Source organism: Epinephelus moara, chromosome 16, assembly GCF_006386435.1.
Source record: "Epinephelus moara isolate mb chromosome 16, YSFRI_EMoa_1.0, whole genome shotgun sequence".
NCBI classification, from domain to species: domain Eukaryota; kingdom Metazoa; phylum Chordata; class Actinopteri; order Perciformes; family Serranidae; genus Epinephelus; species Epinephelus moara.
Window position 1 is genome coordinate 25469242 of NC_065521.1, and position 20996 is coordinate 25490237.

The window sequence follows — 20996 nt, forward strand, 5'->3', positions numbered from 1 at the left end:
ATGTTACAGACATCACAGGTGAACTGATAATGTAGAGATGAATACGTTATTCATTCAAAAAGATGCACACATTTTAGTAGTGCTCCCTCTGTGTTGTGATGATGTGAATCTGGAAGATTGTAATTCACCCAACATTTTTATTTACAACACAGAGCCGTGACCTCGGTGGCAGAAGAGGACATGCAGCAGGCAGCCCTCCCCTTTAAACATGCACACACACACACACACACACACACACACACACACACACACACACACCCCTTTAAACACGTCACTCGCCAGGCTGGCTGGCTGGCTGGCTAGTATTTGGCGGTGTGGTGTGTGCGGTCGGACTGTGGTTGTGTCTCAGGTCTGGGCGCGTTGATAACGACACACTTCGGACGCATTTCCTCGCGGAGAGATGGGAATTTTGAAGCAATGGCTGTGAACGAAATTGCCCTAACGCTGCTGGCCCTGCTCGGCTCGGCGGCTGTCGGTAATGGTAAGTTTCATCCGAGCACCTCTCCGGCTTTTGTCTCGATGTGTTTTCCTGGACTGGGCATCGCCTGTTGTCGCTCATCGTCATGGCGCTCTGTATCGGGGATTTGGCTAACCGTGTCAAGCTAGCGTCGACCTTAAAACCACCGTGGCTGTTTGCTTGAACATAAAGTCACGCTTTTTGTGTTTGTTTAGGTTGAATGTGATTTTTATTGACTGACGAAACCCGCCGTGTTAATGGTCGTTATTGAACAGCTAACGTTAAACCACAACAACAACATGGTGGGGCTGTTTGTTTCGAGGCGACGGCTAACGCTCGCTAGCTAACTGGATAATGAAGTGTTTAAAGTTAAATATAGTCGATAATTGAGCTCCGTTTGTCAGCGATAAGACTGAATTAAATTAATTTTATTTGTATTATCTATTACATCGTATACATACAGAAATAAAGGCGAATGACAAGCGACAGTGTACTGTTGATGTTGAAGTTATCTGTCGCTGTTATGCTAACATATTTACAAAACAATCTCCTGTTGGCTTGTGACTGCTTATCGCTGTGTTGCCCGGGTACGGCTCCCTGTAATGATAGCAGACATTAAACATGTGCAGTGTGGTCTGCCACAGTGGAGGGAGCAGAAAAGAGTCGCTGAATGAAGGCCTAACCTACTTTGTGCATGAAATGTGTTTTTGAGAGTAAACACTGGCAGCTCTTCCATTGGTGTCCATTTGTAAGGAGTGAAAAGGCTGCTTAGTGGCCTCCAGCAGAAAGTGAATGCTGGCATAGGGTGACAACAGCCGTGCATTCAGCCATCCCAGACAGAAGTCAGAGTTGAAGTCTGGGTTCATTGTGATGGAAATGTGGCAAGTGGGGTCTTTTGAGGCGCCAGTTATGGGGCTGCTTCAGTCTGAATCCTCCCCGTCTGCTGGGGCAGCTGATACCCAGCTCCACACCGCAGCCTCAGATGGACATATGTTGTGCTAAACTTGTTTGCCTCTGCAGCACATCTTTGACTTCACTCACTCAAACACCACATTTGACCACAGGAGCTCATAGATTTTCATTTGAGACACAAACATGTTTTTGGTTATGCATACCACCATTTGTCCTGCCCTGTTGCAACTTGCCACCCAGCAGGTAAACTGAGTAATAAAAAGACAACTCAGTGTGCCAGAACAAATATCCTGCATTGTCACCTATTAAAGTGCATGTTGTGCTTTAAACAGTTGAGTCATCATTCCAAGAATCGTATAAATATGCCTCCCACGCTTAGTTTAGATAAGGGTGCAGCACACCCAAGTCGATCAGCTCATTGAAGGCACGCTAGCAAAATTGTCACACCTGAGTGATCAGTTTGTTTGACTGGGTTACTCCAATATTAACAGTGATGTGTGAGTGGAGAGTGGGGGTGGGTGTGTGGACTGAGCAGACAGGGGGTGATGATGGGTTTGTCCAGCTGGCGGGGTCTGTCGTGTAAGGGGCCCACAAGTCTGTCTGGAGCCATGGTTTCACGCCATATAATGGATTACACCATGCAAGGACTGAAACCAGACAAACCTGAAAGTAGCAGCACTAGAGCGGAATCCACGCTTTTGGCAAGTGTAGTGTGCATCTGGGAGAATACACTTTACTCACAGGTTTGATGAATCTGTCATGTGTTGTTGACTTCATTAGGATTAGGAGTCACTAGTGTTATGGGCATTACATGCCTGTGTGACGCATTCAGCCTGGGTGCGTTGAACACAATAGCAATGTGATATGGGCACTGTCAACCACACTGCCGTGAGGTAGGGCGCGTCCCTGTCTTTCTCCTTTCCTCCTGCCCTCGCCATTCTCTGTCCCTGTCATATAAAAAGCCTGGTGCTTTATCAGAATTTAATCTGTACTTTGTTATCTGTGGTCCCACTTCTGCTTTCACTTACTCACCGCCACCATAGGGTGCTGAAGCAAGCTTTGGCATGGGCTGTTTTTTCCCTGGGTTAGATGAGCTCCTGCTATCTCCTGAACTCTGCACTCACTTTTAGTAGCCCTTCCACATACTATCAAGACTGTGCCAGAGTCTGCCTCTGTAAAATCAAAGACAGGGCGACTGACAACAAAAAAGTCCCTGCTTCTCAATTTGCTCAGGGAACTGCCCGTGCAGAGCTTAACTCCGCTACAGGTGCTGTTTCATGTCAAATTTGATGTGAATGAGTTCAGGTGGAGGAAGCATGAGCTAGTCAGATTGGAACATGTGTACACCTGCCCATTAGATCAGAGCCAAGGGAATGCACTGAGAAAGGTTGAAACTTAATGGGTTCAAAGGTGTGTGTCTGTAAAGAAACAAGACTTTGGACAGGGGAGGGGGAGCGGTAGTAATTCCAGGCTTAATCTTGAAAAGGAGAAAGTTGTTTTGTTTTTTCTCCCTAAATTTGTAGCAGTTGTCGAGGCCTGTTCTAGATAGACAGATGTTTTGGCTCCCATATCCCTGCAGCTAAATTATGATTAAATGAAGATGCACGTCCTCTGTATAAAACGTCAGGTTATTCCCTGGCACGGATACCTCCACCTTGAGAAATCTGTGTTTACTAAGAGTTTCTATAACGTGGCGCTGAGCCAGTCAGGGTCAAGAGAGGTCTGGGGTGGTCTAGTTTTCCCTCCATAATGACCAGTGCCGTTAATGACCTCCGCTGGCCCGGAGGCACAGGGCCCTAATTGCTACAGCAGACAGCGTAGCCTCTGACTGACCCAGCTCCGCCATTACTGATGTTGGACCACAAGGGATTATTGCCACCACAGAGCCAGCAGTTTCACCTTCAGTTGCCCACTTCTCCATGCTATTAATTTACTGTGAACACTTTGTCTTTGTGTAAAGGGTTTTTTTTTTGTAGCCTGTGTCGGTGGTGAAATGACATCTGCTTTTTGTGCCATACCTTAAATGTACCCTGAGAGTTGTTTATTGTCACAGTACACCCAGACAGACCCGGTAGCTATGTGAGTTCACGTCTATAGGGCTGAACCTGACACCCATCCTCCATTACATGTCTCTTTGTAGACGTGCTTGATTTGTGTTTTTGGCTGTTGTTGGAATGCAGATTAGACTTGCTCTGTCTCCTGATTTTCTGCTTGAAGGTGTGCTGTCTACTGACTGGTGTGATCCAGGAAAGGACAGCTGGTAAGAAAGCTTTTGCGTAGGGAATATAGTGCTAATGTGTATTATCTAGCAAGTGCTTGAAGTACAATTTAAACCTCTATCTCTTACTTTTCTCCGGCCTCTGTGGTGACACTGGCTTTAACAGAACCTGTGTTTCTCACTTGGCAATAAGCAACCGCCCTTGCAATAAACGTCACTATACAACATTGCTTTTTTTAAGTTGTAAATGTAATTTTATAAGAAGCATATGATTTCAATATGCATGTGGCAGAGCCCTTTGAAACAGCGCATTTCCTACATCAACACTAGTATCGGACTGTTTGATGATGATAACCAGAAGAAGCTGTCATGCTGACAGAACGTTATCTGATTACACACTGCATGCAAAAGACAGTAGATAATATCTCTTTTATTCCATGAATGTCATTGTTTTCTACATTATATTTTTTGTTTAAAAATGATAGTCCCGATCTAGTTGTCTTGTGAAAATATTTTTTATTCTATTTTGTTCTGTTGGTTATTTAGACCAGTGGTTCTCAACCAGGGGTTCAGGGACCCCCAGGGGTCTCTGAGGTAGTTCCAGGGGGTCCATTTAATTCACTTGGAGTGACTTAGTGACTCGGAGTGTCACTACGAGTGAAGCCAGTGTGAGTAAGAGTCATGACAACCATGGTTATCTCCTTAACTGTAGTTGAACTATAGAATTCTGGTCCTAATCATTATCACCAAAATGTTTTCTGATGGAGGTCTGTGAAGCAAAAATTGAGTCTGTGATCCAATGTGTATAAATTAAGGGTCCTTGATACGGAAAGGGTTGAGAACCACTTGTATTGACAATTAAAGTTTGTGTCACCAAAAATCAGTGTCATAAAATATGATATTAGTATGTTTGTTTTAGCACTGATACTAAATTACGCATATTTCTATACCTTACATTGAGAAGTATAAAAATGTTTTTCTGTAAGGCCCTTTTTCTTTTAATTTAACGTGAAAGCCAAAGTTCTCAATTGTTAAATGTTGTCGAGATACAAGCAAACATACAAGAAATTGGCTAAATAAAAATTTTGTTTTGTTTAAATACTGGAACTATTTGATTGAAAATTAAAGGTCTAACATGTAGGAATTTAGTGGCATGTAACAGTGATGATGCCAAACTGACAAACTGTAGGAGAACTGTGGTGGCTGGTGTAAAAACACAATAACGCAAATGGCCTATCCAGAGCAAGTGTTTGGTTTGTCAGTCCTTTGCTACTGTAGAGCAAGATGGCAGCGTCTATATAAGAGGGTCCCGCTCCATGTGTAGACATAAACAGCTCATTCTGAGGCAGAGTCCTGCACTGGGTCGGGTACCCACGGGTACCCAACGGGTACCCGCAAAAACAGCTGATTTGCGGGTGGTTTTTAAAAAACAATTTTTTCCCGGGTTCGGATCTGGGTGGAAAAAATAACATGCGGGTCGGATCGCGGGTTTTAGATAAACACATCAGTCATTAGTTCGATAAACTACAGATAACTACCTTGGTCATTATTTAGGCTACTCTCTGAGGATCGCCTCCGCTATTTCGCAACGGTCATTGGTTCCGCTGTTTACACACGTTTTACCATCTAATAACACAATTTGTGATTGGACGACAGAGTCAACATGGCTGCCACCGTCTAACAAGCGCCGCTTCCAAAACAGTAAATAATTATTTAGGTATTTGAGAAACAAGTGGATAAAAACGTACAACTATCACTTTATAATGTTTCTGAAGTGTTTCCCTGATGGATTACTTCTCTCCTCGATGGATTCTAAAAACACGTGACGGCTCGTAACTGCTGAACGTTGCTCTGGACAGAAAGTAAGTCTGTTATTNATATGCTGTTCAATATTCAGCCAATATGACCCAAAATGATTACTTTAAATCCGGGTTACGGGTCGGGCTGCGGGTCGTGTTTCAACGGGTCGGACCGGGTTGCGGTACTAATTGGCCTGATGCACGGATTTGCGGTTGGGGTGCGGGTTTGTACGTCCCCGGGTCGGGTCGGGGCAGATCTTGAAAACTGGACCCGTGCAGGACTCTGTTCTGAGGTAACAAAGACACAACAAATCTTATTTTCAGGTGATTCTAAACTAATGATAACATTATTATGAATATTACATTCCATTCTGCCAGTAGATGCCCCGAAATCCTACACACTGGACCTTTAAGTTAATAACGTTTGATATAGCTAATACTTCAGGTTCTTTTGCTCTGTACCAAAACATATTTGGGGTTTGATTGCCAGTTGTAACTGTAGTCAGAGTAAATCTTATTCAACAGTCAAAGAAAGAAAAGGGAGTAATTGTTAGATTTCTAGTCTGCTTAGACTCAAAGGGGTTTTTAAGCTCAAGTCACATGGCAGATGCCCTGGCTCAACAGTACTGAAACATACTGGGGCATTATAGAGGCAACATGGACCAGTTTGAGAATGTGAGCAGCAGCATGAAATCCAAAGTGAGCCAGTACTCACACTTGTGTGCCTTTGAACTGATCCAGGGCAGCCGACAGACAGACAGACAGACAGACAGGATGGGATGTAGCCTAGAGGCTGGTGGTTGGTAGAGATAGTAGAGGCAGCCTCGGCCCTAGAGACTTCACTTTAGAATCAGATCAGTAATCTGACCCTGAGATGCAGACAAAGGTAATGACTTTCCTCCTTCCCCTAGCATTGATTAGGACACAGTTGTGGTGTGTGTGTGTGTGTGTGTGTGCGCGCGCCTGTGTATGTGTGTGTGTTTGCACTCACACTGTCTGGTGGCGTCTGCTTGTCTTGATCAGCTCTCAGTCTGGTATCTGTATGGATCTAATTTCAGCCAGTGCATTTTGGTAATGGTGCTCTGCTCCCCGCACACACGCACGCACCCGACTGTCTCTGTCTGCGCCGCTTAGCTCCCAGAAACCCACTGTGTTTGTGTAACCCTGCTGCCCTGCACCGAGCACGCGTATTTTCCACAGACTTTATCATCTTCCCGTACTAGAAAGTTCACCTCCTGTTTTGACTGGGTTTCTCCCGCGTGAGTAGGTCTGAGCAACACATACACACACTCACGTACACGCACAACACGGTCATCAGGGTTAATGTGTAAAGGTGTTTGGAGTGGGCTCTGCTGTGGTTTTTAGTTGGGTCCAAGTTAAGGCGATGCTGGTTATGGCAACAATGTTTTATTAATCCCCTCCTCACTGTGTCTGCCATTTCCTGTCTCAACATGAACGGAATGATAGGAACTTCACACACTCGCAGCTCAAAGGAGTTGCTCTTTGCGCTGAGTTCTCCCCTTTTTCCTCCACTGTTCCCTTTTCCTGTTATTTACCCCCTCCCGTAAGTCAAAGTCTAGACTGGGTTTTAATGACGGTCGCAGCTGGTCACTTGGGCAGACCCCAATCGCAGCTGGGGGGCCCCTGCTAGTCCCGCTTGTTACCCCCTCTGCCCCCTCCCCTTCGTATTATCCTGACCAACTCGGGACCAGCCCCCATCCTGTCTGGCCTGGAGCAGCCCCCAAATATCAGGGTTGTTACTGTTAACCCTGGCCTGTCCCCTGTGTGTGTGTGTGTGTGTGTGTGTGTGTGTGTGTGTGTGTGTGTGTGTGTGTGTGTGTGTGTGCCACCCATCCCCCCATCGCTGCTCCACGCAGAAGTGCGCTCCCCCACTCCACTCTGCTCTTTGTTCGTGCAGGGCCAGTCCAATCCCTCCTCATGTCGTCTTAATCTCCACACAAAGGACCAGTGTAAAGACCACCAATTATGTGGATACAAGAGCAGAGTTCACTCAAAAACCGCATACACCAGGCCTCTACTCATATCCATGTGTATTTAGGCTTGATATTATTCCCTCAAGTCCTAGCTTTGTAACACTTCTGCTCTGAATCCAGTGAGATATGCAGAGCGCTGTGCAAACAGCATGGCATTTCGGCAAATGCCAGTGGGCCACGAGTTCAGTGCCCTCCCTGTCTGGCATGACATTCATTTTTAAATTTACCTTTTATTGTAGAGGTCTTGATTTTGCATTGTGCCATCTTCTGAGAAATATTGTTAACGGCTGGGTGATAAGATAATGTATTCTCTGGTGTCTCTGTAATCAGTCAGCCAGTGGAGATTTTCCTTTTTGGAGGTTTCCCTTTAATATTTCTGGTTGTATGAGGTTGTAATGAGCAATGTTGCAAATCAATGAGCAGGATAGTTTTGTGACAGTATTGGATTGTTACTCCAATGTAATGAATGACCTTAATTTGCTTGGTATTTGGGTAACTAGATCAGGCTACTTTATCTATAAATGGTTTCTATCTCTATCAATATATAAAGGCACATTCTGTCATTCAGTTTCTCCACGTTGGCCACCCATAGTGTCGACGCTCGTTTGTGTGGAAGCAGGCTACACATGGTGTACTCACAAGATAGCCTTTAACGAAAGGGAAGACTCGCCACAAACCAAACTCTTGGTAGACCACAAACCATCGGCGGCAGAGTCGAGAAGGAGATGTGTGTGTTTTTCAGCTATGTTTGGTTTCCTTCCTGAGCTTCTGTCTGTAAGTCTGTGGACCATCTGTCTTACCACACACAGAGTCTCCATGATGGATGCGCCTGTTCATTTCAGATCACGGTGTCCTTATCAGATCACTGTTGTTACTTTGATGCTGTTTATTGGTGCAATGTGTGTTTCGTAAGAAGTATTTTGTAACCCGTGGTTTGATTCTCATGAGAAGAATTAAGGACAATAAATCTAGTTAACAGCAGTGTGGATAAGAGATGAAACTGTATAGAATAGAATGATCATAGTGACCTAAATTATCACAGTTATCAGGATTATCGCAGTGTCGTTAAAATGTACTAAACATGTTCAGTACTGAAACACACACTGAAATGATTGCACCAAGTTTTACTTTGTATCGGTCCACAAGCAGCCTGTCTTTCAAATACTTGCTCAAGTGTCTTTCGCCCTTTTTACACAAAGATTGCGCTACAAAGTCCCTTCATTACACCGCCTTTGTTTTTTTGCACAGAACCAAACAACGGCGTCATGACGCCCCAGTGTGTGATTTTTAGATAGCATGCCAGCATTTTAAAAGCTACAGAGGCATGACGGGCGTGACATGCAACACAACAGCGTCAGCCTCCAGTGTGACATATAACATACGCGTCAGCAGCTCTTTCTAAACAATAACATAGCTAGGACAGTCATATACTATCTCTGTTATATGGCGGCTGATCTTGTCAGGAGCTCAAGGACTTCACTGTCTTTCCAATTTGCAGGCATTTTGGGACACTGTTTTTCCTCTTTGAATTAGCTGCTAATTGCTGCTATCTGCTTTTTAAATGTCCCACAATAACTCGTCAAAACATCACACCCGTCCTGTACATAGTCCTGTCCTACTCGCTGTCCCTTTTACACAGATGTTGATTCCGCTCTGTTACTGTCTCCACTGCTGGCTTAAAAGCGAGACAGTTCTGTCCCCCCACTCCGCTATCGTACCTTTCATAAAGAACAGTGAGGCAGAATAATGGGGGACATTCCTGCTTGAACAGGTAGTGTGAAAGGGGCTTCTATCACAGTAGATGAGGAAGCGGAACCGGTAGCATCACCCATTCTTCAAATGCTATGGCTAAAAAATCTCGAGAGCACTGTCACTGCTTTCTGCCATGTTTTTATTGACACAACAAATCCATGCTTGTGTGCTGAGCCTCTGTCTCAGACTGTTGCTAACTTGCTAACTTGCTGGACAGTATGTACTGTGTGAGGTAACAAAAAAGGGCTTTAATCATAATGAATGTTTAAAATGGTAATCGTAATTGTCACAAATTTTGCCATGCTTTATCATAAACTGGTAACCGTTTCACCCCTAGTGTGGAGGTAGTTTGTTGTGGAGAATTGCTTCTCTCAATGATGCATGTTTTTCCTTTTTTAAATGCCACTCTTACTTTGAGGATGGATTGATCAAAATGCCTCCTGTCTGGACTCACTTGCTGATTGATTTATTTCCCTGAGAACCAGTAAACATCCAGCCAGACAAAAGAGGAGTCTAATGGAAGAAAGGATTCAGGTTGTCTGAATTTGATGATGGATATTGAGCGTCATCCAGCTTTCCGACGTACAGCTGTTGCTCCCGTCATCTGTTTTATTTGGCTAAACTATTTGCTCCATTAATGCAGCAGATTAGCGTGATGTGGCACACAGCTTGTTTTTCTCTCTTTATCAGGCCCAGCCTGCTTCACCTCCGTGTAATCTGCAGGAAATTCCATCTGCATGCGAACTGTGGTGAATTTGGACACACTCCACCAAGAGTTCCTGTCACTTTCCCGCTCACCTCCTCGAGAGCCACACACATACATGCTCACACAAACATTAACTGATGAGAAATATCACTGAAGCAAGTCCTCCACATTTCCAGTTACCACTCACTGGACAAGCATAGACACATCAGCATACACGCTACATGTGAAAAATGCTCCCAGACAGATTACAACCTCCCAGAGTTCAGTAGAGTGGAAACCACTCCTATGACACCGGGGTTTGTGGTTTTGGCCACTTGAATGTTACATTCTGATGGTGCAATCACTGTATCAGTCATTTGGAGTATTTTTTTTAAAACTGCTCTGAACAAGAGCCAAAGTATGACGACTCAGATGGTTCAAGAATGCACTAAAATCTGCTGACACCTTTTGACAGAGACCAAAGTTGGTACAAACGGGAGATCAGTGAGCTCATCTGGTCAAAGAAACCCTCAGGATAAGACACAGAGGATTAGTGGAAGCTTGCCACTCTTAAAATCTTTTCTTTCCTCTGGGCCAGACATTGTCAGTGGTCCAACCGCTACTGAGCCTCCTCTCTTTGAGGGAGAATGGGGATTGAAATTCCTCTCTACTTTGTGTCTCCTCCTGTGTTGTTGTTGGTACGACGGTCTTGTCTTCACCAAGTCCACAGCGATTAGTCTTGAGTGGTCTAGCCTTTGTTTACCGACCGAGAACCAGCTCTTGGCCTGTCACGCCTCACTCACGGCCCTGTTGTCACTCAGACAGTTCGTCATTATTTAGCACTGACAGGGGTTCAGCTGAGTTTAGCAGCTTCCCCTGTGTTTTTCCCACGTGAAAACTAGTCCCACATTCATCTAGCCTTGCCTGGTCCAGCCATGCGCTTTGTTTGGTCACAGCAAACCTTGGAAGAAGCCTTTTGTGCTGACCTTACTCTAAATGAGAAGCATGTGTGCTATGACTCAAAATCACATTTCGCTCCAAATCTAATCAGCTTGCAGTTTCTCTACTCTCTTCATTGCCCAACCGACTCTGGTTTTGTTTTAGATGTGGCAGATTTGTGCGGACTTTCTGGCACTGACCTCATTTCAGCGTGTAGATGGACCACCGTAGTTTTATTATGGCGGCGGCAGGAGTTCCATTGTGTCAGCTTTAATAGGTCCCCGCGCAGGAGTGTGCTGTGTTTAATAAAACTCGTGTCTCATTAGCTTAAACAGTGGCAGCTCTCCCTGTCAGTGTGAGAGAGACAGAGGAGAGGAATGGAAGCAGAATGCTGCATTGGGGATTTGGCAGGAGCCCTCTCCCCTTGTTGGGTTTCACTTTGTCTGTCCCACTGGGCAGGTCCGTCTCCACCCTGCGTGTTTGGGTTCATCTGCAGTGAAGGATCTGATTTCAGGGCCGCCAGGGCCGTCTGGCTGCTGCTGCTCAACTCAAAGCTCTGTGTCTGCATGTCACAAAATGCTTACAACTGAATGGGACACTACATGCTTTACATCCTGTTGAAACTGTGGGGTTAGTTTGCCCCCTGCTGGATACAATGGAGAAGTGAAATGGATCTGATAAACTGATATTTATTTACCTCTCTGTGTCTTTTCCCTCAGCTCTACGTTGTAACTGCACAAACTGTGAGAAGACAGGCTATGAGTGCGAGACAGATGGCGCCTGCATGGCCTCTACATACTACATCCAGGGGAAGGAGCAACATGTACGCATCTGTATCAACCGGGACAACCTGATCCCCCCTGGACAACCCTTCTACTGTCTGAGCGCTGAAGGCCTGCTCAACACACATTGCTGCTATGTAGATTACTGCAACAGTATTGAAGTCCCCGGTGAGGCTGCGTCACCAAACATTAGAGAGCTTTCAGTTCAACAGTGCTGTCAATTTAAAGTAACCACCTCGTTTCGTTTTGCCCTCCTAGTTCCAACAAAGGAGGTGGACTGGACGACCTCAGGGAGCTCCTGGGGGCCGGTGGAGCTGGTAGCAGTCATCGCAGGGCCAGTGTTTCTTCTGTGTGTGCTGCTGATGGTCGGCGTGTTCCTGTTCCAGTATCACCAAAGGGCCTACAGCCACAGGCAGAGGCTGGAGGTGGAGGACCCATCCTGTGACCATCTGTACTTGGCCAAGGACAAGACCCTACAGGACCTCATCTATGACATGTCCACCTCCGGATCAGGCTCTGGTCAGTATAAGCTGCCCACCTGATGTGATGTAACAGAACAGTCTTCAACATGTCATTTCATAAATACAACTGCAACACTCAGTGACAATTATTCGGACCTAGAATTTGCTGAGGGTACGTCTAACAAACCCCTTCTACAAAACAAGTCTGCAGGTAATATTTGCTAATGTTTTGTTTGTCTTCCTACTGCCCCCTGCAGGTCTGCCCCTGTTTGTGCAGCGGACTGTGGCCAGGACCATCGTGCTGCAGGAGATAATAGGGAAGGGTCGTTTTGGTGAGGTGTGGAGGGGGAAGTGGAGGGGAGGAGATGTGGCGGTGAAGATCTTCTCGTCCAGAGAGGAGCGCTCCTGGTTCAGAGAAGCTGAGATCTACCAGACAATCATGCTGCGCCACGAAAACATCCTAGGATTCATAGCAGCAGACAATAAAGGTGAGGAAGTTTGTGGGTTGTGTGGAGACTTGGACTATTCACATCAACATTCAGGCATTTATCCAAAACATTGTTAAGGTGGAGTCCTAGACTTCCCACATCAGCTTGTATATACTCTTACATCTTAATTGATTGTTTTCTTTCTTCTGCTCTCTTTCAGACAATGGTACATGGACTCAGCTGTGGCTGGTGTCAGACTATCACGAGCACGGCTCTCTTTTTGACTACCTGAACCGCTACTCTGTCACTATTGAGGGCATGATCAAGCTGGCACTGTCAGCTGCCAGTGGCCTGGCACACCTACACATGGAAATCCTTGGCACTCAAGGTGAGATGGACTGTCACATTAGAAGAGTACTTCACCCACAAAATGACCATTAGTATGTCTGTTACTCACTCCATGTTATACTCAATTTGTGAAGAGGTCTCAGTTTTTCTCACATTGCCTCCACAGTAAAGGAAGAATCCAACTGAAGTTAAACTATATGAAAACATACAGTACAATCCAAGTCTCATTTATCCAGTCATAAACACAGTTGTGGCATGCGAGAAAAAAAATTCAGTCAGTAAGTAATTCAGTGTAATACAGGGTGAGTAATTAATACACAGATGATCATTTTGCGGGCGAAGCATTTCCTTAAAGAGCAGCACGCAGTGAAATCAGTGAACAAACAAATGAACACAGCGGGGACATGAACGTGCACACAGTCAGTGATTCACATTCAGCGAGCATGTGCTATTCCTGCTGAGCTCCATTAAATGTAATGATGTGTTGTCTGTTCTCCTGCAGGTAAGCCTGGCATTGCTCACCGTGACCTGAAGTCTAAAAATATCCTGGTTAAGAAGAACGGCATGTGTGCCATAGCTGACCTCGGCCTGGCAGTCCGCCACGAGTCCATCACAGACACAATCGATATAGCACCGAATCAGCGCGTGGGCACTAAGAGGTAAATGTTTCCATGCAGATTCACCCAGAAGCACTAAAATGGAGATATTTGTCAGGGATCTTTGAAGGCCAAGTCTGGCTACACTCTGTGTTTGTCTTACTGTCTACATGAAAAGATGAAAAACAACAGTGAATATTAATGTGCCACTAACAAGTTTTTATATGTTTTAGCCAAATTGACCAATTTGCCTGCGCTCTTTGGACCTTTTAGAAAAGCCCAGTGATGGATGTGTAATTTTGCTGATATAATGGTCGTTGAAAAGGGGAGGAGATTGTCATGTATTATCCCAAACAACATTACAATTTGGATTCATTAAACCTTAAATTTTATGAAATAAGATGATTTAAAAGTCTATGTAAAAGGATTAATTGGTCATATAAACGTCTCATCGATGCTGTCACTCATTGCTGCCCTTTGTCTCCACCTTCAGGTATATGGCTCCAGAAGTCCTGGACGAAACCATCAACATGAAACACTTTGACTCCTTCAAGTGTGCCGACATTTACGCGCTGGGCCTGGTGTACTGGGAGATAGCACGTCGCTGCAATGCAGGAGGTAAGACCACAATCATCAGCTCAAAAAATATCTAAATGTTCTTCATGTGACAGAGACTGAAAAGGCTTCCTCATTGTGTCCCCCAGGTATCCACGAGGAGTACCAGCTGCCCTACTACGACCTCGTACCCTCTGACCCCTCCATAGAGGAGATGAGGAAGGTGGTGTGTGACCAGAAACTGAGGCCCAATGTGCCCAACTGGTGGCAGAGCTACGAGGTATTTCACACTGCAACATATACACCAACAGCTGACAGTTTTCTAAAAATACATGTAGGGGCTGTATAGAAAGGCAGTTGGGTATTATCAGGTTGGGCAGTACAGGACGTTCTGACTTGAAAATGGACTAATATTTTCTAAATCACTGTAGTGGGGAAGTATTAAATTAAGTTATCTACAGCCTACATCCTATTTTTTATAACCTTTTATAATAGTGCAGGGCTCAGCATTGAAAAGTGATAGTGTGTTTCACAAATTTCCTGATGTTGCAAAAAAGCTCTCTCTAAAAGTTGGCCCCTTCAAACTCTAATGGATCAATTTTTTCATAGACAGATGCTGCTCTCAATTTTTTTGTTTTGTTTCCAGAGATATCAAGCAGATCAGGTTGAATTTTACAGGAAATATTCATGAAATAATACGCTATCTAATTTTTAATACCTTCATACCTTCCTGAAGTTTCATCGGTGTATATAGTATGTGATGGTATTAATATGCAGCCTACCTACCTGTATTTTTGACAGTGTTGAAAATCATATCTTAATACTGTGCCCAACGTATATTTCATTTTAATCAATATTTAGGATGACAGACACTGGAATTATAAACTGAAAGTGACGGCTCCGTACAGCAGCAGCAGAGTCACAGCACAGAGCAGCAGGAGTCAGATTTCTCTTACCAGTGAAAAAAGTTCACCGTGAAGAAGATGGCAGAGGATTTGGTGTTAAAGTGAAAAGTAGAAGCGCCTCCTTGGCAGTATTTTGAATTTCAACCCAGTGCTAATAGGAAACCTAATAACGCTAACAGGGAGAAAAGTATGTGGTTGCATCATTGAGAAGTTGGAGGTTGCTGCCTATCGCCTGAGGCTAATCCTTCTTGTTCCATTGCTCCCTGCAATATCTCAAAGTAATCTGCTGTGAACACTTCCCCAAAATGACTGTTGTTTTGTTTTGTAGATGCATTTGTTGATTAAAGATAGTGGTAGTGCTGATGTCACAAAACATGGCATTTCCTGTGACTTCTTCAGAATAAAAGTCAAGTTATTTTGCCAGTCAGATGCTTTTAATGCGAAGCTGCAGCAGTAGGAAATGTTTTGGTTGTATTAGCAGTAACTAAAGGGGCCGTACACATGCTGCGTTTTTTGGCCCCAAATTCATAATTTTAATGTGAACGCATGGCTAATGTGCTCAAACGCTAGAGCAATGTCATTGCGGTGGGCAGGCGTTCCTGAGTGCATATATTTCATGGCGCGAGTTCAACTTTTGGAACGCAGCAGCACACACCACATCATGTGACGAGGAACAGCCAATCTCAGCCGACAGATATCTTTCCCTTCATGTGTAGATATCAGATGGATAAATATGGAGAAGTTGATCATGTTAGTGCAGGGCCACTCAGAGCTTTACATCTGTCCTATGGACAATAGGCTTACACACCTATAAACGGTGCCTGGAACAACATCAGCTCTGCACTCAGGATTGTAGGTAAATAGGCTATGATATCGTGCTGGTTAAGGGTGCTTAGCAACCTCGTACACAACCTGCCGCCACGCTCTTGAAAGCTCTCAGAGAAAAGGCATAAGAGTAGCATCCAGCGCCTGACCTCGCGTTTTCCGGGAGGTGTGTACGGCCCCTAATACAGCGCTCTACAGATAGTGCGCATCATTGTATCTTTGCTTGTGGTGTAATCTGTAACACCGGTGATGTCTGTGGCGTTCCTGTTATCAGTCAGCATTATTGTTACGTGTCTTTGTATATCTAACCTATGTCCCCTGTCCTGCAGTCACTGCGCGTGATGGGGAAGATCATGAGGGAGTGCTGGTACGCCAACGGAGCAGCCAGATTGACGGCCCTGCGCATCAAGAAGACCCTGTCTCAGCTCAGCGTGGAGGAGGACGTCAAGATGTGAGCGGCGTAAAGGCGCGCTGGAGACGCACAACCAGACCACACTCCCATAGGAAACAAACACTAAAGACAGACTGCAAATGAAAACCCTGCCAGTTTTAAAGCCACACTCCAAGTTGTGACGAGGCCTACCTCACCTTTTTAGCCAAAACTACTGAGAGTCACCCTTCCCCCTTCTTGACGTTTCTGCCCCCCGCCCCCTTCGCCTCCCTTTGTTCCTCGTGTCTCCTCCCTGTTCCCTCCGACCTCCCCTTCTCCATGGGCCACAACACTACAGCACTACCACTGTTAATATCATCACACTCAACCTTTTGTTTCATTTCCCATGGCAGGAATTACTATTGTACAGCGACGGGATTTTTTTTTGTTCAATCCTTTTTTACCTCTCTGAAATGTGTCCCATGACGGACTAACCTTGTCCAGAAGAGCCGAGAATGTTGTGGGTGTAAGAACAATAACACTTCATATTGTGTTGGCCGTGCAGCATCACACTGTGGTGCTGCGAGCGCGAGGGAGGAAAGAGGCTGAAGCACTGTTTCTAGTCATGTGTAAAAAAAAAAAAAGGTGTCTGGACTACTAGCATGTTTCTACGACACTAAGATGTCCTCTGGTGTAGGCTGTAGCTCATTAGACAAATCCAGTAATGGGACGTTTGGTAATTAGGCAGACAGATTCTGCTTTTTAATCCCTCACTTGAATACCCTTCAAACCGAAAACGAGTTGCACTCAACTGTAGCTTCCTCATCGCGTGTGACACCGGCAGGTATCACACGGCAGATGTGGTCCAGTCCTGGTGTTAGTCTGAAATGTGGCAGGGATAATGTTTGGGATGGTTTTATTTATTTGTCGATAGTTTTTATTTCATATTGATGAACACTGTGAGACGAGATGTGACAAGCCAGAGTCGAATAAGACGTGAAAATTAGTTCAGTCCGAGTCTTCACCATCTTTCAGGCGTTACATTCAGGGGTCGTTGCATTCACTTTAATAAGATACTGAGCGCAAACATGGATGTAGCCATAGGCCCCTGTTGGTGACAGGCGATGACATCATGCACACTGAGCAAATAAGAGGCGTATGAAATGGCAATGAAAAATACTGTTGTTTTTTTTAAAATATATTTTTGTGTTTTGTGTAAAGACATCATGATGGGTGTTTTCTTTTGACGTTGACATTAGACACTACTGATGATGGGTACATATGATTTGTATATAAAACATGCATATGTTTTTTTGTTTTCCTTTTATGCCACAAGCAGCGGTGTGACATCTGAACAGAGATTTTGCTTGAATGGTACTTTCAGAAGTTTCTTTGATCTGTCTGCATGGTTTTGAACTGTGCCAGGAAATAGACTCTGTCATCTGCTGGAATTTGTTTGCTCCTCTCATGACAATTTGGTGGTACTACTGATCCCAGATAATTTTGCTGCAACCTGTTTTTGTCTTTTTTTTTTTTTAAATGTGTAATTGTTGGAATTGAGCTCTTCTCGGAGCTCGTTGATGCAGATCTGTTTCTACATATGTTCTCCCGGGTGACATCTCTTTCTCATTGACACTGGAATATTTAGGAGCGTCACATAACCTTGAATTCTGATACTGCCAATGGCTATTTATTCAGAAGTAAAGACAGCTGCTGACAGTTCACACACACAGGGAACATACGGATAGATGTGAAAAGTAGTCGCGACGTTTTCAGAGACTGACATGCTGTAAAGTGAAACTGCATGTTTTCATTCTACTTTGTCGTCCGCAGACAAAACTATGAAAGTATTACACTGACGTTTGTCACCGTTGGGCTCTGCACTGTTAATGTCCACATGGACTTTAGTTAATGTTAGTTATGTCATCACTTGATCCAGAAACCATGTGTCATGTTAGTATCCATTTTGCATGCTGTCTCAAACACTGGGTCCTCTGCACTGAGGAAGATGAACTTAAGTCTTTTCCCCTCTTCCTCCCCGTTGTTTTCTTTCTTCCTGTTTTTTGTTCGGGTCATTGGCTGTGTACCCCAGAAATGTTGCTGCTACTGTTAACATGGGTGGAAGTTCAGCGGGCAGATGGGAGGAGGAGAGCTGTGGAGGGAAAAATAGGGAGACTGCTGTCAGTTGAACCAAAATTGTCAAAACACTCCTGTCCATGTTTGGTTTGTTGCCATGGGTATATGACCATCAGACATCATCCTGTTCACGAGTAATACTTTGAGATTTCAAAAATCATGTTGTGCAGATCTTTTCAGAATTAGTTGAAAAGTGTATATAGATGATATACAATAAATTCCTCTTTTTCTTATTTGTGACTTCAGCTGTGGTGCTTATTCAAGATGCCATGTAGTGTGTTTGTCAACTGCTGCACTAGTTACAGAGGATTAACAAAAAAGACCACTGCAATGGACAAATGCCCTGTGTCATAATGTTAACAAAAGAGAAATCATCTTTGTAGCCTGTCTGCCCCTTAAATTCAAAACCACTCTATAATGTAATGGGTTGCTCCTTGGGTCATGTTACACCCTTCCACCAAGTTTCATGAAAATCAGGCCAGTAGTTTTTTCCATAATCCTACTGAAATCAAACAAACCAAACTAAAAACATGACCTCCTTGGTAGAGGTAAAAACCATTATTTAGGATTAAAGGATAAGTTCACATTTTTCAAGTGTACTTTTAATGGGAACTACACCCATTTTCAAAATTCATACATTTTTCTTATGGTCTAAGACAGTCCGAAAAACATCAGTAAATACGTACCATTGAAACTATTATTCAAACTATTGCTGAATAAGAAATTGTGATATCATTAAGTATAAAGTCTGGAGCTGCTTCATAGACAATGAATTAGGATAGATATTCTAAATCAGTCCAGCCACGGGGTCCAGATTTCTCCATAGTCATTAGTTCAAGGTCCACAGAGTTTAATATGTTCAGCGTCATTCTTGGGTTTGGCCATGTTATTGGGATAGCTTGTTGTCTCCGTTGCGTAGCTCTCCAGTGTCCAGCTGTTAGTCACTCACTCTACAGCAGAAAACAGCACTTCAAAGTAAAATCTTTGTGCTGGAAATTCACTGTACTTCAAAATAAAGTGTTTTTTTTTTGGGGGGGGGGGGGGTGTTTGTTTGTTTTTTTGTTGTTGTTTTTTACAAACAAGTGACTTGAGGTATATTCAGAATGGACCCATGACCCACTTTTGGACCGCAACCCACCAGCTCGGAACCACTGTTTTAGATGACACTGAGCACCAAACTTCCCTGTGACTGGCCGTTATTTGACACCATATCTCAGGAACCAAAGACACTGGTCAGATACTGAATTGGTGACACAAATCTTTGTGTCTTCCTTAAAACTGTGGTGATTTTATAGGCCGGGTGATACTCAACTTGCAGCCCGTGGGCCAAATCCAGCCCGATGTAGAGTGCCAGGTGGCCTGCCAATTGTTTTCTACTTCACAAGACATTTTTTTATTTTAAACAGGTTATTTTTTGTTGCCAGAATGCATTAAAAGAATCAAAATAGAGCTTGTTTAGAAAAAAAAGTGCCAGGCGAGGATCCTCTGGACCCCCTGACAGATGTCCAGACTATTCATTTATATACATTAATTACTAAATTGTGTCATTAACTGGCCCCTGGCCTCCCGACATTTTGCAAATGTGGCCCCTGGGCACAGCAGGTTGAGTATCGCTGTTAGATATTCTGTTCTGCTGGTGTGTAAAGCATCCATGTTTTATTTAGAATATGTAGCTTCTTTGCAACATCTATATTTCAAGCACTGTCTGTCATGGCTACGGAAGGGTCTGCACAGACATGGATATAAACTGTAACTGCAACTTAACTGGTTCAAGAATCAACCTTAAAGCTCAGTGTTAATATTGCTTCTAAAAAATGAAGAAAAAAAAAAAAAAAAAGAGGACATATTTAAAATGCATTTTATTTTCCTTTACAAGAAACAAAAGCAGACAAAGAAATAAGATGAGGGGGAAAGGGAGTGGGAAAGCTGTATATAAAGAGATGCAACCTCTGGCGTCCTGAAAAAAATATGTACAATTCAAAATAATATCCATACAAAACATGCCACATACAATAAAAATGATCATTATATTTATTCATATTCCCTAAAAGTATCTCTGCTGTACAGATGCAACATCTTTTTAAAAAGTAGGTGAGGTTAAAAAAAACCTTCAATTTGAGCAAACTTTTATTAAATTATAAGATATGCAGAGAACTTAAATTAAGATTCAGAGAAGTTAAAAATTATTCAGGCTAAAATCCAGTGAGCGGCATAATGTCTCGTCATGATCTTCCCTTGAAATAGAAACATACCAAAAAATATATATATCACTGCTTCGGATACTTGATCAATATCTACCACTTTAGAGAAGTTCTCCGTTATACTATGAGAGTGCAATTCATTACCAGGTTAAGTATGGGATTAACTTTGAGTATTACATCATAACATACATTAGGCCAAGTAACCATTTCACAAGGTTTACCAACACATTCACTTCTATAGGGAAGATATAAAAAAGCAAAACACTAACAATAGTCTAGGGAGTTCAAGATTTTCCATTCAAGAGTATATTAATCCAATTGTGACCGATTAAGGGACAGGTTTTGGTAATCAACAAGCAGTAGCATAAATAAAAAGAAAAATAAACACGAACAATATTACATAAATACAAATGCTATGCACCATTGTACTGCTTTACGCAAGAAAGTGATTCTCATGTCTAATCGGCGACCCTCCGCGTGAATCCAAACAGGCTTCGTGATCACACCGGCCTCTCGTCGCAGGTGATTGGAGACGACCGGACATTTTTTCTCAAACCTATTTTTAACAAACTTGTCTCTGAGAGCTTATAGCAAAAAACACTAATAGAAAAAACAGGTAAATGCAAAACACTC

The 20996-nt window shown here is 43.6% G+C and overlaps 2 protein-coding genes across 2 annotated transcripts in view; one reads left to right on the plus strand and one right to left on the minus strand.

Moving 5' to 3' along the window:
* The first annotated feature begins 281 nt into the window (after nucleotides 1–281).
* Nucleotides 282–18396, plus strand: acvr1ba (activin A receptor type 1Ba). The gene is made up of 9 exons (XM_050064825.1): nucleotides 282–481; nucleotides 11476–11706; nucleotides 11797–12057; nucleotides 12257–12487; nucleotides 12648–12815; nucleotides 13278–13434; nucleotides 13865–13989; nucleotides 14076–14206; nucleotides 15986–18396. The coding sequence occupies exons 1-9, from the start codon at nucleotides 418–420 to the stop codon at nucleotides 16109–16111; spliced, it is 1494 nt and encodes a 497-aa protein (XP_049920782.1). The 5' UTR covers nucleotides 282–417; the 3' UTR covers nucleotides 16112–18396.
* Nucleotides 18153–20996, minus strand: part of kmt2d (lysine (K)-specific methyltransferase 2D) — a 13752-nt gene continuing 10908 nt past the window's right edge. Inside the window, exon 20 of the mRNA XM_050063897.1 lies at nucleotides 18153–18178. Coding sequence (XP_049919854.1) covers nucleotides 18153–18178 — 26 coding nt within the window. The remainder of the gene's footprint in view (nucleotides 18179–20996) is intronic.

What these genes read in the sequence shown, in the direction of transcription:
- acvr1ba (XM_050064825.1), top strand. Translation starts at nt 418, where the DNA reads ATGGCTGTGAACGAAATTGCCCTAACGCTGCTGGCCCTGCTCGGCTCG. An exon ending in GGAAATCCTTGGCACTCAAG is followed by an intron (nt 12,816 to 13,277) that starts GTGAGATGGACT and finishes GTTCTCCTGCAG; the next exon opens with GTAAGCCTGGCATTGCTCAC. An exon ending in ACGTCGCTGCAATGCAGGAG is followed by an intron (nt 13,990 to 14,075) that starts GTAAGACCACAA and finishes TGTGTCCCCCAG; the next exon opens with GTATCCACGAGGAGTACCAG.